This window comes from Neopsephotus bourkii, unplaced genomic scaffold (assembly GCF_033783945.1).
Source record: "Neopsephotus bourkii isolate Nb327-2 ecotype Australia unplaced genomic scaffold, CSIRO-AGI_Nbou_v1 NB_1542, whole genome shotgun sequence".
NCBI classification, from domain to species: Eukaryota; Metazoa; Chordata; class Aves; order Psittaciformes; family Psittacidae; genus Neopsephotus; species Neopsephotus bourkii.
This window is the reverse complement of record NW_026902018.1, coordinates 94501-117010: the sequence shown is the minus strand read 5'-3', so window position 1 is coordinate 117010 and position 22510 is coordinate 94501. Positions and strand designations below refer to the sequence as shown.

The following is a 22510-nucleotide window of genomic DNA, read 5'->3' as shown; positions in this document are numbered from 1 at the left end:
GGTATACAGCCTGTGTGCTCCCAGGGACAGAAGAACACTACTGCCTCAAGGAGACTTAAATACATGTTTTTCTTCCCCCTCGCATTCTTATATCCTTTTCTAGTTCCTGTTAAGACAACTGGCAGCACACCTCTCTTGCTTTCAACTTTCTTGTATAAGAGAACTTAAAAGGAAGACAGGGAATAGTATTTCCTAATCTCTATGCAAACCTTTATCAGCTACGTATGTAAGTTCATTTTCAAAGCAACTGTTTCAAAGTGCTTAGTCTCACTTCTTTTCAGTAATAGTTCTAAAGGCACCATATTTATGCCCTTAAAAACAGCTACCTAACTGTTTTGTATGCATATGTAATTTTGAACAACAATTATCTTCATTTCTTGGTTTGCTCTGAAAGGGAGCCAAACTGCATAAATTACTCAAGATACTAAATTTTCCACTGTCTACCTCCTTTTCCATATGATCTGTTTCTGTGGCTTTAACATGGAATTATGCAGGATACACCTGGAAAGCAAAATGTTAAACCCTTTCCACAGGGAATCTCCAAGAAGTCCTACACATCTGCAGATGCTGGGTCCAGTACTCACCTGGGCTTGTACAGGCAGCATGAAAGTCGTTTTGTTTGTACTTTGTGTCCATTTATGAAGATTCTCATTCTGGGATCAATATAAAGCACAGCAGCATAGGCACGAAAGGAGCGGCGCTCAGGCTTTCTGCAAGAGAGGGATGGATGCTTACAGAAACTGAGCAGTTTGTTCACCACTTCCTTGTAGAACTACCAGCAGACACTATCCCAGTCTGGCCCATGTAGCCCAAAGGTGCCTGCAGCAGTTCAGCCCCGAGTAATCAGTGTCTCTTTAGTCAGAGTGCTCATCCTGCATTCCACATTCCTCCTTCCTTCACAGTTTTTCCCCTTCATTCCCAACCATTTAAGAAGAGCGTGTCACATACTACTGTCACAGAGCCTTGTCCTCTATCCAAACCAAATGAACAAGTTTTTCCATGACAAAACTTGCAAGATTCTTATTTTACGACAAAATGCTACCCAGTAGCCAAGTGCCCACGCTGCTCTGCATTACCCCAATATATTTTAAGCACCTGAAGCAGGATTTACACCTCACGCATCTCAGCTCATAGCCTTCTCCTTCAAAACATGCCAAAGAGACAATCTTCAGCAAGAAAGGCAGGCACAAGACAAGGCCCTTCTATTTTAATTACCAGGCAGCAGGGTGAAGTGAGGCTTTTCTTTTAATATTGTTTTATCCATGTCTTCTATGGAGAGTTGCTATTGAGCTGTACATTTTAAATACTGCTACAAAACACTGATGTACGTATCACTGTAGCTTGAAAAGGATGTTTTGAATACAGCTGGATAATAAAGGTCAAACCTATAAACTGGCCCATTGAACACTAAGTGTGTGCCCCACTTGCTAGCATATTCTCTTACCATTCTGTTATTCAGGAGTGTGCTCTGACAGGAACTGCACAGATCACACACATAAATGCTATCACAAGGTAAGAGAGAAGAAGCTCCTTCCAGTGATCGGTGCTAATCATAAAAGCTCACCAGCGCAAAGAAACTGAGAATCACGTCAGATTGCCAAGGAGTTTGCTGCACCTGAGCACTCAGTAACATCAAACTAATGCATACAGAATTAGCTAGGTTTACAGTGTCTGAAACTGTATTTTTATGAGAAATTCAAGCACTTCAGGGAAGCAGTGTGTAATCTCATTATACAGGTAAAGCTCACTAGGTGTGCCCATGTAGCTCTGGGATTTAATCAAGCATTTGATTTAATCTGAGCTCATGTTTTCCTTTTCAGGCAGCTTTCCCTGAACACCCCTCTATGCTCTTCCAACTGTCCTCTGAGCACATCCTCCTTTCTCCTCTGCAGGAAATCCAGGAGCTGCTCATGCTCCCAGGATGAGGTGTTGATACACCCCATCAGTACTACCCTTTTACCACTCGCTCATACAGGCTGACCTGTGCGGTGTTCACATCTTGCCAGGGTTCATTTAGTAACAAAACTGAACATGAGTTTGAAAGCAGCAGACTCACGACCAGCTGTCATTGTAATGAAAACATCTTTGATGAGCATAGATTAAACCTATAGCTTAGGGCTCCTTTGTTTTAAGGTGCCTAAAGAAGAGCGCTGAGTTTCCTGCTTTGAGTAAGCTGAGACAAGACAAAGTAGGCATTCACCCAAGCATACAAACATAACACCTTCAGGCTGTTTACACACATAAACTCCAAACTGCTAAGAACAAACTAAAGATCTTTTAAACTCTCCAATTCACCACAGAAAGAGCAGCTTTTAAAAAGCACATGCACACAGTATATAGCTAAACCCTACACATAAAATTATCAGAGCCCAAAGGCTTGTAACATGACACTTACGTTCCCTCTGGAGATGTTTCTGCCATCTGAATGTCTCGGGGGTCAGAAGTCACATCCAGCTCTGGCTCTCCATTATCCATTAGTTTGAGGTTAAAGATTATCACCAGGGTGCCTGAGCAAGTAACAAGTTGGTAAGATGAATTCCAGCCAAACCCCAAATACCCTGCCTGGGACCAGCACTGTCCATACATACCTTTCTCACCATGTATCTTATTAAACTGCTCCATCACTTCCTGTTCTGACTTGAAAGGGGAATACTTGTAAATTAGCTCTGTCTCAATAGCAAACTTCTCCATGTTGTCAGTCACAGGCTCCCGGCTTCGTGCATTCCAGGTAGGCAGGGGGACAATGACCTGCAAATTGCACTGTATCAAGAGCACAGCTCACCCACTCTGGTCTGCAGACCATGAATGAGTGACTTGCCCCTTCTGACAAATGCCCAAGGACCTCTCTTTACCAGCCTCTGAGTTGCCTTCCCACAATATCTAGTCTTAGACTGAGCTATTTCCAAGTAACCTCTATGGTACTGGCTACTCACACACTCAAAGGGTTTTTTCCCCTCCTCTTGCAATGACTTTCATAATACTACCATAAAAAAAAAAAAACCACCAAATTTTGCTTTTTTAAAAATTTCAATTTCTGTACTTAACTTCTCTCTTGAACTCAAATAACCTTCACTCATATTCATCCAGATCTCACTCTTTATTTTATTTACAAGTAAGGCTATTATTGGTGTTTTCTGTTGTTCAGAACAAAACCACAGATGGAATTATAGCCTGGGTCTGCCTATCAAGGACACTGAATCCTGATCTCACTTTAGAACTGAGGTCAAGCACAAATCTCTGATTCCACAGCCGCAGTGAGAACTACATCACTGTTCCCAACTGGCTTCAGCCATCAGCTGGCCACTAACAAGCACTGCTCCCTCAAAAGCTTCTTTGTAGAGCTCCCTCCATGATCACAATGGAAAATACTTTCTTAGATACTATCCTAGTACAAATTTACAACCTTTCATTATCAGTCTTGCATGGAAAACACTTGTGTTTGAGCACAAAAATAGTTCCATGTTAAAGGGTCTGGATACAGAACAACAATGCCTGAATTATGTATTAAGATAATGCAAGTTTTCAACAGGTAGAACCACACTGATTTTTTGTTTTAAAAAAAAATCCAAAAGAAAAGACATGTCTGGAGTTTGGGTCCTGTGGCTAGGACTCATTCAAGCACACCTTTAATTCTCTACAGAAAATCAGATCAGAGCAATAAATTTAAATACATCCCATACTCAAATTTTGTGGAAAAAGGAAAATGCAAGAAGTCTAGGCATGACCTGAACTCAGCATAAGCAACATTAAGTGATTAAAACAAGTCCTTCAAACTTGCTGTAGTTTACAGAACTCTCGGAATTAAAACCTAAAGGAAAAATCCTTTGATGACTTTGCAGAACCCCTACAAGTTTATCACCAGGAGAAAACCATACCACTGGTCCAACCAGGGGCAGCCAACACTGACACAGACACTTCTCCTGTGGGAGCTGGAGAGGTTCTGGTGAGACAGCATTCACCACATTAGTTCATTATAACAAAGTACATGCAAACCTCATCAATGCCTTCTTCCTCATGGAATGTTCGTGACAAGAGAAGGCAAGTCATGGTGTTGTCTTTCTTTGTGAACAGGATAAAATCCTTCCCAATCCGCATGGAACCCCTGCAGACAAATTTCAGGCTGCATATTACACCTGATGCATAACATTTTCTAGAAAGCAGACCACATTACTGAACTTTCTTCCTATTATGTTCAAGATGCCAAAACCAGGTAAGGCAAAAGAAGGGCTTAAACAGCAGCTACCACTTCTCTCTAAATATCTCTCCTTTCAAAAGGCATCTTAATCTGAACATTCTCATAAGGCTTCAAATCCCTTAACACGAGTCTCAATCAGAAGCCAGATGCGCAGCGTGCCCAGGCTCATCCTAGATAGGAAGTTTAAAAAAAAATAATCTTTTTTTTTTTTTTAATCTAAGATGACTAAAGTGAAATGTGACAATATCCTGCAAATACACAGGCACAAGTGTGAGAAAGCAAAGACACACTTCATTTCACTTCACACAGAATGAACAGCAGCAAACAAGTTTCTGGGAGACAGACATTTTTTTCCTACGTCTAACTTAAAAGACTCACTGACACTTCAGCCAGTGCAACTTAGCAGCTAGCTGTCACAAAAGGGACAGTCCCATCTTCCTCCCCACTCTCCTATCCCCAACAGTGCCTTCCCCATCTTGTTTTACTCTAACTTGTCTGAAAAACCTTAACAAAGAGAAGTAGCATTGCATCAAAAAAAGGGATTAGTGTTCTGTCAGTTCAATTCTCTTTAGATTGGCCTGATGTGATACCAAAGCACACCTTTTGCATGTTTAGGCTTCAGTCTGCATTTCTCACCTGTAATATAATATGACTCTTGTCCAAGGTTAAGAACAGGACAGAGGTCTGCCCTGGAAGTGCCCAGCCAGGATCTGGGACCTGTCCTGCACTGCAGCTATATCAACGGGATATCAAAGTCCCTTACAACCCCTTTTCTTCTTTCCTCCCATGCTACAGAGTCCCACAGATTTCCCCAGGAGGATACACATAAAAATAAATCAAGCCACACAGAACAGTATGAAGCAGAACAGCCAGAGTAAGCCATAAAAGCCCTCTAGCCTTCCCAAAGACTTCAGTTTACCACAGAAACACTTCTTTCCTAGCAAATCCCCTCCAGCTAACCAGAATTCCTCCCCACCTTTGTTCAGCTGCCACCTAATCCCACTCCTCCTCTCATTCCTTCCATTACTCTCCTTCTTCTCTATGCATTTGTTTGATTTAGGAAAAAAAAGAAAAGGTTGAAGTCCATCTGACTAGCAGCCCACAACCTTCCTACTCAGAGGACTATTTTGCTCCCATTTCATTGTCTCCCACAGGCAAATTAAGGTTTTGTTTCCTGCTGTTTCCTGCATTTTTTTTCCACCAGCTCTGATCTGTATGCTCTGCATTATGCAAACATAATGGCAAAACACTGTCATCAGCTCTTGACAGACTTCTGAGCCACTGAAAAATTACAGCAGATGTCAGGGCTCCTGTCCCCCAAACCACGGTACCAGGATTTAGATTTCACCTGCCTTCTTTCTTCTGGGGAAAAAAAAAGATATATACCTCCAAGCAAACAACACATTTACTACCTCAGCCCTGAGCTCCATATCAGGAGGCTGGCTTTTGTTATACCTACGATTTCAAGCCGTTCCCATACTGCCCAATTTGAGTTGACTCAGGTGATCGCTTGGCTGATTTCCCAAACTGAATAACACTGGCAGCTTCATCTGGAACGAGAGACAGGTAACAACAAAAGTTTTATTTCAATACACAAACAGACAAACATCTTTTAGATAAATTCATTCACCACTGTAAGTAGCACAGAAAAATTATAGCATGGAAAATGCCAGAAGCCAAAGTGTCATCCTGAAGCTCTGCCGTACAGCCCTGTAAGATACACACTGCTCAATGGCATTTACATCATTAAAAGCTTTGTGCAGATGCCATTATGATGACAAAAAGAGTTTTAAGTTCCAGATGAGCCCCATGCTCCATCCCAACTGCACAAAGACATTTCTTTTTACCAAAAAAAATCCACAAGATGATCTGTTGCGTCAACCACAATCATCAAAATGTTCATAAACTAAAACATAGCCTGGGACACTGCAGCTCTGCTGTGCTGCATGTACTGCATGACTCAAACCCACTGCCAATAGAGCGTAAGTCAGTGCTACAAAAAAAGGTCTTGAATTTGGGATAAACATCACTTTCTCTTCATGGTGTTGAGCTGAACACTGAAGTAAGCTGAACACTGAAGCACTAGTAAGACAAAAGGTGATTTTCACAGCAGACTGCTAGCAGAAGGGCAGCTGTGGGGGAAAAGGCAGGATGAGCAAGTACTGCAGCAATTAACAGAGTACTTTATTACCAGCGACCTAAATGAAAGGATGTGATGCATCTGCATCTGCAAGGGTCTGTCATTTTTAGTTCAAGCCTTTATATTGTTCAAGGGATAAAGCCTTTTAACATTTAACAGAACAATTCCTCTTCCTTCCCCCAAGAGATCACAATCATTTCACTGCAGAGTTTGCCGGGAGAAATGAAACACAATTCCAGAGACAAGGAACAAGGAACATCAAGTGCCTTAACAGGAAGGCTAACAACAATTACAACCCTCAAATGTGTACACAAGCTGTGAGGGAGCTCAGGACACAAGCTGTGAGTGTAGCTCACCCAACCAGCCAGCTACATAGAGGCTGAGCAAGCTGGATTTAAGCATGGAAGACACTTGCCCAAGTCCACTAATATTGACAGTGAGTCTTTACAGTAAGATGTTTAGTATTAACACCACTGGTCTCACATGAAATCACTGAGCTGGGTGTCAGAATGCCATTTACCACTGAAATGACATTCAGATTTAAAGTCACAAATCACAAGGCAAAAATACTGTGCAAGCACCCCACTGCCTCAATGCAGTATGTTCACCATGGAGATCCACAAGCATTTCAAAACGAACTTTTGACTGGATAAGAGGACCTCTTCCTTTCCTTCAGCCTACAATAGCATTTTCTAGCCAAACAAGGAAAACATTAGATTACCTCAGATTTGAGATCTGGGTAAGAATATTGATTTTATTATTACTACTTTATTATATTCTTACTATTACTACTTTATTACATTATCACTATTGCTACTACTGCGTTAGTTTGAAAGCCTAGGCAGAAAAGGGTACAGGGGATGTCCTAAGAGGAGAAGTTAAACTGGAACCCTTTTGCTATACTGAAGTTGTATCAATGACTACTTTCAAGAAAACTCTGAGAAGCCTAAAAGGGGTAAAGAATAATTATCCAAAGCACTTCCTCTCTCAGAAAAGGCAACCATATGGTTTATAACTCAATGCTGGATGTCGAAAACTACCCTGTAAAGATTCCTCTTTCTGGGCAGAGGGACAAAAGTGATGCCAAGCAGAGGGACTGCGAGGGAGCATCTGTCTCTGCTTCAGGTTTGCTGTCTTTGGCAGAGGTTTAGGCTTTACCTCCTCCCAAGAATCAAGGTACAAATGATTTTATTTTTCTTTTTAGCTTTGAGTTAAGGCTCTAGAAGGAGTTTCACTCTCAGCTATTTTAGTCACGGTGTTTTCATTTTGTCGTGTCTCAGAGTTACCAGATTTAAAACAAACTCCCTGGCAACGTAAAGCGGAGGGTGACCTATGCCAAACACGAGAGAAAAAACAATCTGAAGGAATTTGCTCAAGATGGCAGATTGATCTTCAGAGCCCAAGAAAAGGAATCAAGGGCACAGATAAACAGTTGCCTCCTAAGAAACATGAGACGCCTGGGATGAAGAACTTGAGGGATGGAGTTGTTTAGTTCCTGACTGCTGGTCCTCCAAGAACAGCTGCAGAGCACCCTCCTCAACAACAGGCAGGCTGCTCAGCACAGGCTTGATGACACAAGCCACCACAGACACCCCTGCAAGAAGCTGCCTGCTCCCCCACCATGAGTCACAAGCCGTATCCCTCCACTCCCCCACTATCAGCCACAAGGCACCCACTGAAGTCAGACCTGGCTTGCCCTTTGAGGAGAGTCCTCTCACATTCCCAAGTTTACCAGACTGGAATACGCTAAAGAAGGTCTCGATGTAAGCATAGAAAATGATCCTTCCTGCCTTCTCCATAAACACATCTGCTATATTCACATTAGGTGGAGTACTTGCAGCACACTCAACAGCATCCTCAAAATATATCCCAGAGGCAAAGTATCTAATTTACTACATGGGGGAAATCAGCCTAAACCAAGATTACTTCCAGTGAAGCTTTCCCTAGGAAAGGGGAGGAGAAGCTCTGAGGTCTTTCATCATCATAACAAACACAAGACAGTCAGCTACCTGAGGCTGGTACAAGACGACACCACTTTCTGCCCACATGGGGAGGGCACTGGATGCTGTTTAGCTGGGCTTTAGCAAAGCCTTAGATGCTGGTTCCCACAGTCTTCTCCTGGACAAACTAGCAAGACACAGACTGGATGGGTGGTATGCAAGATGCACAGGGAACTGGCTCACAGGCTGCACTCAGAGGGGGACCATCAATGATGTTTACTCCAGCTGGCAGCCTGTCACAAGTGAGGCCACCCAGGGATTGACGCTGTTCAGCATCTTCATATGGGATTTGGATGATGGGATGGAAAGCACCCTCACCAGGTTTGGTGATGGTGGGTGAGCTGGACACATCAGAAGGGAGAGCCATCTTAGAAAGACCTGGACAGGTTGGAAGAGCTGGCAAGCAAGAACTGTATGAAGTTCAAAGGAAGGGCAAGGTCCTGAACCTGGAATGAAATAACCAAAGAACCCAGTACAGGCTGGGATCTGTGTGACTGGGGAGCCTTGGTGAAAGGGACATGGGGGTCCTGGCAGACAGCAAGCTGAATATGAGTCAGGAGTGTATCTCTGCAGCTATGAAGGCAAATGGGATCCTGGGCTGCATCTGTATGGGCATTACTAGAGACAGAGATGTGCTTGTCAGGCCATACCTGGTGTACTCTCTGCTTTTGATCTCCTCAGTTCAAGGAAGATGTGGACAGACTAGACAAGGTAAAAAAGGAGATGATGATCAAAGGGCTGGAGAACCTGCTCTATCAGAAAAGACTGAAGGAGCTAGGTCTCTTCTTTCTGGAAGACAGGTCTCACAGAGGGAATCACATCACACTACCCTAGTATTACAGGGCAGCTGCAAAGAGGATGAAGGCTCTCCCTTCACAAGGAGCCACACGAAAAAGAAAAGGGCAATGGGTAAAAGTTGCACTGGGAGAATAATCAGTCACTGAAACAACCTCCCCATGTGGTGGAGTCCCTGTGGCTGGAGGTTTTCAAGATGCAATGGGACAGGGTGCGAAATCATCAGGGCGCTAGGTTCCCCTCCCATGAAAGGTTATACCATGATGTACAGATGATCTTTGAGGTCCCCTCCAAACTGGGCTGTTCTGATTCTAAAATGCAACTTAAAGACTTATTTTTTTCTATCTTTTAAGAATACAATTATAGATCATTTCCTAAATTAGCCATTATACTTCTTCAATCTTCACTCAACCTACATTCTGATTCATGCAGCACCTTCAGAGCCCAAGCAGGAGGTAAAATTCTCAAGCTAAGTAACCTCAGTAGTGATGTCACTGACAATACGAGAAATCCTGACCTAATGTTTTCTAATCAAATCCAATTTAGTCCCTTATGAAAAAGCCAAACTTTTCAACCAGCACCACTATCCCAGTATCTCCCTGTGAGACATGATGCTTTTTTAGAAGCAATCTGTACTGTGGCACCACTGAATCCTCAGATCTTTTGATGACTTATGACTCTAGAGCATGTTTGCAGCTTGAGGACAAATGTAACTTGACCTTCAGGCAATCCAATCCAGCATGATCATTAAGAGAGCCAATGCAGCAAGTTCTGAATGCAACAATAGTAGGAGCCACTTGACAAACAGTTTTTAGAAAAGCTGATCACTTATACCTTTAGCTCATTTTACCTGGGGAGCTGCCATTTGCCTTGACAATGGAGCTATCGGGCAGAGCGCTCAAATTTGAGCTATTGCCTCACTCCACCCTTCTATGTTTCCATAGCTTGCCAGACAAATTTAGGACTGACCAACACAGAACAAGACCAAAGGGACTGGAGGTGTCCCTGCCTATGGCAGGGGGGTTGGAACTTGATGATCTTAAGGTCCTTTCCAACCCAAACCATTTTATGATTCTATGATTCTATAACAGAGAACGTGTTAACTGAACACTTTACTTGGGCCATTCAGCTCTTCCCTCTGTGTGAAAGCATCCAGAGATATCCAGGGTTATTGACTCATCCTCCTCATCCAGCCTTCTAAGCTGCCCCTTCAGTGTACTCGGGAAGATCATACTAGCGTGGGTTCCAACAGGATTAAGACAAATCACATAGTTATTCTTCTTAACATGTCAGCTTACAACAATCCTTACCTTAATTATCATGTGGAAAAATAAACTCCTCCCAAGCTCTGTGATTTCTGTGAAGGTCTGTGTGGATTTTGATGCTATTTTCACAATAAGGAGACAGAAAAGTCCAGTAAAAGGTTTTCTGCTGACCTATCCTAAAATCAGCTTTCAGGTAAGAAATCTTCAAGATGTCTTTAAAACTGGTAGATCCTGCATTATTAGAAATTAAAACTCAGGCCTCTAGTCAGGTGTAGAGACAGACCCATGTAAGGAGTTACAATAACAGTCGCTCTCCAGCCATTCCTGTCCATGTTCACAGGCAAACAGTGCAGCAAATGGAGTTTCTACCTGGCTGCCCTTGGTTAAGTGACTTTTAAAAGTTGATCAAGCTTCCTATGACCACCCAGCACTGAAGCCATGAAGATGTGACCACCAGAGCCAGAGTCTGCATCAAAACAGTATGTCTCAGACTACTGAAAATTAAGAAGGGCTTTTTCAAAAGTGCTAAAAGCTGTAATTTCACATCTGAAAAGCGGTATCCTGGAACGGGGCAAAGGTAACCTCACAGCCTAGTTCAAATCTAAAATAAAATAGAAAATGTTGAGGCACAGAGTGAACTACACTTCATGCAAACATCAACAGTCAAAGGACATAAATTATATTGTATTTGCCATATACGCTACAATACAATATAACATATGCTAGTGCTGTGAAATACCACCACAACTCACAGTACCTTGCACTCTCCTTTACAGAGGATCTCAGACTACCAAAGTTAGGATAAAATCCTTCAAGATTTAGTAGAAAGATCAGCCAAAAGAAGCAACTGGATACTTAGCCAATACTTAAATACCACTTTGTCACAAAATCAGCAATACAGGAGCAACAACAGCGTAAAAGCTGCTATTAAGACCCTGCAGCGTTAGAACGGATACTTGTCACCACCTGCTCTCAAACCAGACACAAACATGCAGTCTCCAAGATACGCAGAACAGGCTGTATTTCTTCTCCCCGATCCAAAGGTTCGTGAGAAGGCCACACTTAAGTCTCTGAACTTGTTTTATGGATGGGGCTTAATTGCTTCCTTCAATTCCACTGGTGGCAGAAAAGTACTCTCAGAAGGCCTGTTAAGGATCCTTAGTTATTTTCCAGAGAGTACACAGAAGGTATCTGGGGTTTGAAGTAAACTCCTTCAAGCAAGTCACAAATTTGTGTATCAAAGATGCTAATGTATTTTTATAAGCATTAATAAACAGAATTAAACACTTCATATCTGTACTTGTTTTGGCTGGGATAGAGTTAAATTTCTCCATAGCGGCTTGGATGGGGCTATGTTTTGGATTCCTGCTGGGAACAGTGTTGGTTTAGCTACTGCTGAGCAATGCCTACAGAGCATCAAGGCCTTTTCTGCTCCTCACACTGCTCCACGAGCAAGGGGGCTGGGGTTGCACCAGGAGTTGAGAGGGGACAAAGCTGACGCCAACTGATCCAAGGGATATTGCAGACCACAGGATGTCATGCTCAGCAGTAAAACTGGGAGAGGAGAAGGAGGAAGGGGGACATTCAGAGTGATGGCATTTCTCTTCCCAAGTAACCGTTACACGTGACAGACCCCTGCTTTCCTGGAGAAGGCTGAACACCTGCCAACTAATGGGAAGTGATTAATGAATTCCTTACTTTGCTTTGCTTGCACACACAGTTTTTGCTCTCCCTATTATACTGTCTTTATCTCAACCCATGAATTTTCTTGATTTTAACTCTCCAATTCCCTCCCCCATCCCACTGGGCTGTGTGGTGGTGCTTAGTTGCTGGCTGGAGTTAACCCACAGTATTACAAGCACATCTTAAAGTACTGAGGGATCAAAATAAAATGTTAGTCGAGACTTCTTTACTTATCTTCTCTATCTTCTCACAAACCTTCAAATTCAGCCAACTTTTCTGCCAGTAGAGAGCTCCTCACAGGAGGATTTACCTGTCTTCAAGACACAGAGCGGGTGGAGTGGGTTGACCGTGCTGTTCACTGATGCTAAAGCAAAGCAAGAAGCTTTTCTCCTGCTAGATACAACTCAGATGTACATCAATTCTTACAACAGCTTTAATTTTTTTCATGGTACACTTTCTTGTAAGAGCTGAGAAACACTAACCACTTGGCAGCCTCTAATAGAGAAAAGGCTTATGCCATTCAAAGCCTGTGCTTGTTGCCTTTTCTGGCTACCACATTCTCTCTCCAGCCCCAAGGCCAACTTTGGTGTGCTGGAACACCACAGGCCAGGCTGACTAATTCTATAATGCAGCAAAATAATCTGCTTTTGGCCAGATCAGTTTTCTGCAGCTGAAGAGGTGAACAGCTTGATACATGATATGGTGTGAAAGAGCCAGTGCAGCAGAAGGAACATGTACCCAGGCATGTAATATGCCCCTTTCAACAGAACCATGTTGTTAATTCAGCCTAAGCTGTAACACGAAATCTCAGCTTGAAAATGAAACTTTAACTTCCTGCGACTTACTTGAATCCATTCCTGTTCCATCATCCAAAAAACAGAGCATGAATCCACCTCGCAGGTCATCCCGTTGCTCTACAAGAGAAGAATTATTCAGTACTCCCATGAGCAAAAGTTAAAAGTTCCATAAAATGGAATCAGTGGTAATGACAGAAGTAACATAACAAGCACAAATACACCATGGCTAAGCTGTAAGAAAGAGCAGCAGATTTTTGTTACACAATAACTAAGAAGTCCTCCTGCACTTTAAACTGTATGTACATACATGCTGCAAGAGTGTATTGTAAAAACAGGTTTCTTAAGCATCCAGTATAAACAGCTACTCTCTTTACCTGACCTCAGCTGAAGGCTGCTCTAAGCGCTTACCCGAGTTACTTGTGAAGGCACCAGTTTTTGAAAGACAACAGCCACTGGGGCACAGGACAAATGGTAGAATCAGAATTATTTAGGTTGGAAAAGACTCTTAGTATCATTGAGTCCAACCATAAACTTGCCATTGCCAAATCCACTACTAAATCACGTCACTAAGCACAACATCTACCTGTCTCTTAGAAATGTACAGATGGTGACACAGGCTGCCCTGGGCAGCCTTGTCCCGTGCCTGAGCACCCTTTGGGGCAGGAATTGTTCCTCAGCTCCATCTAAACCTGCCCTGGTGCAGCTTGAGGCTGTTTCCTCCTGTCCCATTCCTCATTCCTTGGAAGCAGAGCCCAGCCCCTCCTGGCTCCATCCTCCTGTCAGGCAGTTGTAGGGAGCTATGAGATCCCCCTGAGCCTTCTCCAGACTGAACCCCCCCGGGTCCCTCAGCCATTCCCCATCACACTTGTGCTCCAGGCCCTTCACCAGCTCCATTTCCCTTATCTGGCCCTGCTCCAGCACCTCGAGATACCTCTTGTAGTGAGGGGCCCAAAACTGAACACAGTATTGGGTATAAGCATGCTCACTGCAATTCTACCAGGTAGAACACACTGCTGACATTCAATGACGCAGCAGGAATGACTTACCAGGATAAATGTCTATTCTCGTGGCATCTGCATCTCTACAAAACAAAAACACAATTGGTATTCAAATGTCAAATGGAAAAAAGCTAAAATCCAGGCACATGCAATAATTTCCAAAATGAATATTTGCTGCACAGATCAAAGTCCGTAAAGGCCCCTCAGTCAGCACCAACATGCAAGTGAAAACACACAGTTTCACTTTTTGCCTTCTTGAACCCAAACTCCAGCATAAGACATTTGCTGCCACACAACTAAGCCTAGTTACAGCGGAGTATCACTGTATTTGTACAGTGATAGTGTTTTAACAAAAGTCATGTGTGGGGAGAGGGATCAAATAAGCCTGAGCTCCTTCCTGTTCAAAACAAACAATACCGTCATTTTTCCTGTCAAGCTGCCTATGGAAAGTTTAGTAACTCCACAAAAAACTCCATCTAAATACATTCACGTTTGTCATAGGAAACTGTGTCATTACAAGATCATTTAAGTAAAGCCCTTCATACACTGTGCATCCTCCTCTATTTAAAAAGGAGCATAAGCAGCATTACTGCCCTCTACCCAAAACCAAACATTTTGTTTCATGTAGACCATCACATACCCTTAGTTTGCTGATCAGAAGAGTGCAGTTGCAGTGCCATAATAAACCCCCACTTCCCAAATGCCAAAGTTACTTTGTCTTGTCTTTATATCTACAGCCAAGTATAGCTACCTCCTTCCCAGAAGGCCAACCTCTCTTTTCCCAGAGGAGGAACCAGGCTGGAGAAAATAATCCATTAATATCAGACACTACATTTAACTATGTTGTACCAGAAGTGCAAAGCAGCAACGGTGCAAACACACACACAGCTGATTCCCTACACTGAAGTCTTCCTGCTTGAGCTCTTTAAACTAAGAGCTACAGAGAACAACAGTTCACACACTGATAGAAAATGATAGAAAATTTTTCCATAATTCCGTCAGAATATTTATAGAATAGAATAATAGAATGGTTTGGGTTGGAAAGAACCTTAAGATCGTCCAGCTCCAACCCCTGCCACAGGCAGGGACCCCTTCCACTGGAGCAGCTTGCTCCAAGCCCCTGTGTCCAACCTGGCCTTGAGCACTGCCAGGGATGGGGCAGCCACAGCTTCTCTGGGCACCCTGTGCCAGCGCCTCAGCACCCTCACAGGGAAGAGTCTCTGCTTAAGAGCTCATCTCAATCTCCCCTGTTTGAGTTTGAACTCATTCCCCCTTGTCCTATGACTACAGTCTGTGACGAAGAGTCCCTCTCCAGCATCCTTGTAGGCCGCTTCAGACACTGGAAGCTGCTCTGAGGTCTCCACGCAGCTTCTTTTCTCCATGCTAAACAGCCCAAACTTTCTTAGCCTGTCTCAGCCTTTATTTTATGAAGAGATAAGCATGCAAGGCTTGGGAAACAGCTATGGCCAGGATTCCCAAATGCAAACATGGTCCAAAATCTGAAATTTAAAAATACCAAGGCTCAGATGTCACAACTGGTCTAACCGTTCTTGCACTACTTTTCAGCATCCCTTGTTCCTTGGAAGAAGAGACCAGAGGTCCCTGGTGTAAGAGTACCAAAGGAAATACTTATACAAAGCCTCAGCGAAGTCTTCAATTCTGGGTATTTTTTGTGGTATCTACTAAAAGTGGAAATTGCTCAAGATCAACAAATAGAAGGGTTGATTATGTCTTTACCAATCTTATGCTGGGAATTACGCAGTCTCAGGTACATACCTGGCATTATCTACAAGTTCAGCAAGGGCACCAAACAAGAACTCATGGGTGGTTCTGCAATGAAACACAGAATCAGCAGGTAACACTGATGCTTAGAAAGAGACCTTTAAATAAATGAGAATCTCAACCACATTTTAAACAAATCCAAGTGTATGTCTACAGCAATGACTGACAGCAGACTAGAAACGACCACTTTGTCACCTGCCAGAGACAGACACAGCAGACAAGCTGCCCCGTGGAGAGGCAGATCCAACAAACTGCTGCTTACTACAGTCTGAAGAACATGGCATGGTAAACAGACAAAATAGAAATTGCTGACCCGATGAACCAGCCTATGAACAAGTCAACAATTCATGTAATTTCGTAACACATTTAATTGCCTTCATGGCAACTAAACACTGCCTGTATGTAAAAGACAGACAGATGAGGGTTATGCGTAAGATCTATCTCCCCAACACAGGTATTCACTTTGTGTAAGTTATTTCTGACAGGCAGAAGCTTCCAGATCCTGGGAGACTTTCAATAGTTGCAACTGGTTCTAATCCATCGAATGACAGTCTTCTGCCACCACTGTACCACACCACGTTCCAAACTCAACAGTAAAATCATCTAGGTGGGTACCATTTCAGCACAATCTCAAAAGCCATGTTAGCTTCCAGCCTCTTAACTGCCACCTTTTACAAGCAGCACCCATTTGAAAACCATCAGTTATGTGCCTCAACCTTGAAAGACACATGGTGAGAAAACCTTAAAGAGCTAATAAAATCATTGTAACACATTGTCTGCCAACATTAATGCAGTATCTTTGCTGAACACCCAACCTGGTGACCTATTTTCAAAACCTAGCAATTATTTCAAATGTAGATGAGCCATGTCAACCCCCATACTAACAGCAGCTATAAAGTCTGGAGGAACAGTTGATGGAATTTGTTGCTCCTCTAGGATGTTTACTGAAAAGACAAGAGTCCTCAGAAACTGCTTTTATCAACGTTTCAGTTTGCATGAAACCTGTTTGACTACCGCAGAAAAAGGACAACAGGTGACCAAAAAAATAAAGGGATACATATTTGTATTTTCAGCTTTCAGAGAACAAATGCATAGATACTTCCCACATATAAAACATAGCTGTCCATAACACCAAAAGTCACAAAATGAACTTGGATATCCATCTTCAATGTCATGACAGCTAACCAATCAACACAGCTTGAGTCAGAGGTAAAACACAGCCACTTTCGAAGTTATCACCAGAACCATTAAATGGTTCTCTTCCATCTCTGCAAGCTCCCAATTGCCTACACAGAAACAGGAGACAGAAGGGAACAGTGTTTTGAAGACTATCTTCCAAATCAGAAAGCTTCCACAGAAGCTCATCCCTTGTATTCTTTCCTTCGAGCAGGATTTTCTGTTGTCCTGGATTCTCCTGGGATGGAGTTTTCTTCCCTGCAGCCAATGCTCAGGGCTGTGTTTTGGGTTTAGTCTGAGAACAATGCTGATAACACACCAATGGTTTAGTTGTTGCTAAGTAATCCTTACCCTGACCAAAGACTTCTCAGTCTCTCATGCTCTGCAAGTGACGAAGGGCACAAGAAGCTGGGAGGAAGCAGAGATAGGACACCTGACCCAAACTAGCCAAAGGGATATTCCATACCACAGCACGTCATGCCCAGTATAGAAACTGCGGGGAGTAGGCTGGATGGGGTCAACTGCTTCTCAGTCTGGCTGGGTACTGGTCAGTGGGTGGTGAGCAATTGTACTGTGCACCACTTGTCATTCTTGGGTTTTAGTCTCCTCTTCCTGTTATCCCCTTTCTCTTGTTCACCATCATCATCATTACATGATTATTATTATTATATTTTACTTTATTTCAGTTCTTAAACTGTTCTTATCTCAACCTATAGGCTTTACCTTTTCCGATTCTCCTTCCCATCCTACCAGGTGATAGAAGGAATTAGCAAGCGCCTGCCTAGTACTTAGTTGCCAGCTGGGGTTTTAAGTGCTCCCTCGAGTTTATAAACACAGATTCAGTTTCACGAATCAACATACCAGAAGTTTGTTTAGGAAGTAGCCCCTGCCAGGAAAAGCCCATCAGCAAATGGATGCTTTAGCACTAGTCACCATGACTCTTTAGGTGCTTTTACTCTACAATTTAAAAAATGCTTCAAACTAAGGAAAAGATGCGAATAAGGTACAAATTGGGATTTCCAAAAACAAATATTTTGGAACAGTATTTTTGGAAAAATTGGAAAAATATGAAAACATTGCACTAAATTATATGAGAGGCAAGAGAAAACATTATTCCCACACAATACTCAATTTGAACATCTACCAAAACTGGAACCTCGTGTGCTGACAGAGGCAAAGTGAAACGTTGGTACAAACAAGTGAAATTCTCTCCAGCTAACAAAAAATTTAGATACACTATAAATATCTTCTATATAGTATATTGATCGCAACACTTACGTTTGTCTTGTCAATACCTAATTAAAGTCGTATGAAGTGACTCAGCTTTACCAAAAGCCACCAACTTGTCTTATGGTCAAAAGTGCCTGAAATACTTAACGTCTAAGTTATCAAATGGTGACAATTTTTCCCCCTATCTCCCAAAACCTTGGGATTATTTTACTTGAAATGTAAGTTTAAAAAAACATGAGATAAGCTGTTGGCAAAATTGAGTCTATCAGAGCTTTCACGTGACCTGGAAACACTCAAGTGTGAGCTAGGTGGGCCTCATGAGAAGCATTAGTAACATCCATGAGTCAGAGAACTAAATCTATTTCAGGTCACACAACTGTGCTGTTGAATGACACACGGAAGTGGGGGAGAGTGTTATCAACATCTGTAGTCTCAGCAACAACTCATCGTGGCAGAAACAAACTAGCTTGGACTTCCCTACAACTTCCAGTTTTCATTCAAGACAGCTCCATGCAGGAGTGCAGGCTTGACAAGAAATGCAATGGGAAGTCCAATGCTGACGATTTATTGAAATGCTGGTTACAGAAGGCCAAGTCAGATGACTCTGTAGAACACGACAAATTTCAAACACCTCTACAACTGTTTATCCTAGCATCCTAAGGGAAGAAAAGCTTAAAAGGGTCACCTGTTTAAGCCCAGCTGGACCCCTAAGCCTGCAGAGTCAGGCAAGTACTAATGAGAGATGTAAGACTTCGTTTTTGTTCTGAAAAGAGGCCACATCCAGGAGAACATTTAAGTTCGGCATCTTCATCAGGACCAAGAACTATTCTCTCAGTACTGCACTACATTTCAGGCCAGAACAGAAAACAATGCACAGGAAGGAAGTGACAGAGCTTGGGGAATGGGAGAATGTTGGTCTGTTATTAGTAATATTCATCAAGAGCAATATGTAGTCATTTTGAAGTCTTTCTATCTGAGTTACTTTCTTCCACTCAAGCTGTATTCAACAGGACAATTCTAGTTACAGGAAAAAAAATCATCCTTGAAGTTCAATTACAAGCTAAACCCTACATACTCTCAGAAGACAATTTCAGTTGTTCAACTTTTAACAAACTCCATCATTTCTGCACTGCAGATATTAAAAATATGCAAACCAAAGTTGCCTGGGCTCAGGTGCGTTTCTGTGATTACCTTAATGAATGGCATTGGAAATACCTTAAAAGAATTTACTTTTAAGGAAAAGTAATGTGAACCCAAGCAGGTGGCTTGCCTCATAAAAAAAAATGCATGGGCAATTTCCACATTTGCACACGTGGTTTTCATTCTAGGATCTAAAAGAATATTCACATAGAAGAATCACAGAACAGTTTGGGTTGGAAGATCATCTAGTCCAAACCCCCCTGAACTGAGCAGAGACATCTTCCAGTATGATCAGACTGCTCAGAGCCCTGTCCAACTTGACCCTGGATGTTTCCAGGGACAGGGCACCTACCACCTCTCTGGGTAAACTGTGCTAGTGCTTTACCACCCTCGTCGTTAAAACATTTCTTCCTTATACCTAGCCTAAATCTCCCTTTTTCATTTTAAAACTATCACCCCTTGTCCTGTCACTACAGGCACTACTAAAAGTCTGTCCCTACTCACTTATTTCTCAAGAAAAGTGCTTGGAAAAGCACAGCTGTGTTCACATTAAGAAAAAAAAAAAAAGGTACGGCAATTGAAGTGATTCAGATGCATGCTGTTAAATTTGCAATCAGACACGTAAGCATTAAGCAGCTACTCCAAAGATCTGCTGCAAGTGCTCAAGTTCAGAAGCAAGATAAACTGGCTTCTGTAAAGCACTTCAGACTGAGAATTCCGCGTTAGACACACTAAAACTTTTCCTAAAGGAAGTCTTACAAGGAGAAAGAGAAGTCATGGCTTCCTTCTGCACCTCAACAGCCACATGGCTGATTTTTAACTACAATTTAAGGAACTGCTACCTCCATGACTATAAGAACACCTTTAGCACTGAAATGATTTTTTTTCTGAGATGGTATGGCTTTCCTAGCAAGAGAGAGCAGTCCAAAAGACGGGAGTCTCCATAATCAAAAGCCCTATGCTGCTCATAGGTTGGTTTTGCATGGTTTGTGGGTTTTTGCTCTTTCTTTTTCTTGAGGGAGTGGGGGGCGTGTTTATTTGTCATGGGTTGGTTTGAGTGGTTTGGGTTTTTTTTGCTTTTATAATGACTCAAGATTTTCCACTCTAATTCTTAGTGAAGAATTTGTCTTATGCTTATTCCCATATCTGAAGAGGCTCTTCACTCATGATGGACCAAAAGCCCTGGCTCTGGCTTGTTCATACTCATCAGTTTCCACCTCCTCCTAACAATTTGGTAATGTAGTTATATAATGCAGACATGTGGCACACTGGAAAGAGACCAGCAGCATAAGCAGAACAGGAAGTATGGTGGCAACATGAAGTAGCTTTAGTATTTAGTACTTAGGGGCAGCAATACATCAGCTTCTTCTGCAACACCAATGTTAACTTCTTATGAAGATAAACAGCTTTCTGGTGTTCTGCAGGCAAACACAAGCTGCTGACAGAGCTCTGCCATATGGTCTTGTCCATTGTCTTCAGGGACCAGACTGTTCACTGCACATGTAACCACTACCAGTCAACCCAGAGAACAAAGCCACAGGACATGGATCCAAGGGTGACACAAGGCTGTTACTAGGTTTCTTCTCCTGTGCAAAAACCATTATCTTCCTGATTCTGAAAAGAAACAGATCATAATGCTCTTGGTATAGGAGATTCATCTTAGTTGCTCTTGCAGATGTATCCTGAGTTACCAACAAAACCTACTTTGCAATGAAGCTGATAGTAAATCAGAAGTCTTCAGACTGCTGCAGACCACTGTGGTCCTCCATTCTAAGCTTACATTCACACAAAGGAAATGAATAGTTAAGCCTGCACTTTATTTCTTCTTCTATTGATGGTAGCAGTAAGAGTCAACTCTTCCACAAATTGTTAGAAGACAACCTTACGCTGGTGATCAGCTGATCAATATGAGGAAATGCCAAGTGTGGTTTCCACACTGCTCTTCCAAGGCAGTTCAGCCAAAACAAGCTCTCTTTAAACTCTTCTGTATGTGGCACTACAAAACTTAGGTGCAACAGGAAGGTCTCCGATGAGTGCTTAACCCTGGTAAACACCATTTCCTGGCAGTGTTTGCCATTTTCGAGAAAGGCACTCTGATGTAACCCCCTTTGAAAAAGAACTTTGTCTCTTCTCGTAAGATTTTAGTTTGGAGGATTCATCAGCGACATGAAAAAGCCACAGCAGCTTCAAAAAAACTGATCACAAGAAGAACGTCATATTCCTGCTTGAAATACACCTGCACAAAATATTCGGGCACGAATGGAATGTGCTGCTGGAGAGCTGGCAGCGCCTGCACTGCAAGGGCACGTCCATGGGACTACGGCTGCCCTCGAGGCGGCACCCGTGAACCCCCAGCGCTCTGTGCTCTCCAGCCACTGTTTCTCCCTAGATCCGCAGGCCCGCCAGCCGTGCGCGGCAGCGGAGCCGGTAACAGCCCGCGAGGCGCCCGGGACGAGCGGGAAGAAGGGCGGGCAGCGCGGTGCTGCAGGGCCTCGGCCGGGCGCCCCCGTAATCACGCACAGGCACGGGCACCGGGAGAGGGGCGGGCAGCGCGGCCCCAAGCCCCGCCCCACGGCGGCCCTGCCCGGCGGCCGCGGCCCGCCCCGGTACTCACGAGTTGGTGTGCAGGTACTCGAAGGTGAGCTGCGCCCGGTTCAGGCTGCTGTAATTAGCCAAGGCCATTGCGGCGGCGGCCGGGCCGCGTGCGCCTCGAGGCCTCCCCGCCCGCCACCCCCCGCCGCCGGTCACTGCCCCGCCGGACGGCCAGCACCGCACCGCAAGGGGGGGCGGGGCCCCCGCCGTGCCGTGCCGTGCCTGCTGCCTGACGGCGGCTGCTACTGCTGCTGCTCCGGGGCGCCGCGCCCCGCCCGGCCCCACTTTGTCTCCGCCGCGACGAGAATCACAGTCGCGCCCCGCCGCCGCCGCCGCCGCCTCCTCCTCCCTCCTCAGCCGCCCCCGCGCGGAGGGGCGGGGCCGAGGCGCTCACTGCCCATTGGTCGGGCCGCGGCACGTGATGAGAGAGTCATGGCGCGGGCCGCCGCGGCTTCTCTTCCGCCGCGTGACGGGTGCGCGCGGGCTGGCGCGTGGCGGGAGGGCGTGGGTGAGCGCGCGCTCGTGCGGCCCGGCCGGGCCCCGCGGCGGGAGCTGCTCCGCTCCGCTCCGCTCCGCTCCGCTCCGCTCCGCTCCGCTCCTCTCCTCTCCTCTCCTCTCTCCTCTCCTCCGCTCCGCTCTCCTGCGTTCTTATGGGAGCCCGCGGGAGCAAGGGGTCTGCGGGGAGCAGGCGGGCGGAAACGCCGCCCGGCCCGGCGC

At 44.1% G+C, this 22510-nt stretch overlaps 1 protein-coding gene across 3 annotated transcripts in view; it reads right to left on the bottom strand.

Moving 5' to 3' along the window:
* MORC2 (MORC family CW-type zinc finger 2) overlaps positions 1-21967 on the bottom strand; it is a 38349-nt gene extending 16382 nt beyond the window's left edge. Inside the window, exons 1-9 of one of the 3 annotated variants that reach the window (XM_061370440.1) lie at positions 21816-21967; positions 15650-15703; positions 13922-13956; positions 12924-12992; positions 5655-5745; positions 3994-4102; positions 2589-2748; positions 2396-2507; positions 585-710 (exon numbers count right to left, since the gene is read on the bottom strand). In XM_061370440.1, coding sequence (XP_061226424.1) covers positions 585-710; positions 2396-2507; positions 2589-2748; positions 3994-4102; positions 5655-5745; positions 12924-12992; positions 13922-13956; positions 15650-15703; positions 21816-21883 — 824 coding nt within the window. In that variant the 5' untranslated portion in view covers positions 21884-21967. Of the gene's footprint in view, positions 1-584; positions 711-2395; positions 2508-2588; positions 2749-3993; positions 4103-5654; positions 5746-12923; positions 12993-13921; positions 13957-15649; positions 15704-16797; positions 17398-21815 lie in introns of those variants that run through there. The other 2 variants (XM_061370438.1, XM_061370439.1) reach the window with 2 other exon arrangements.
* Between the last annotated feature and the right edge of the window lie 543 nt (positions 21968-22510).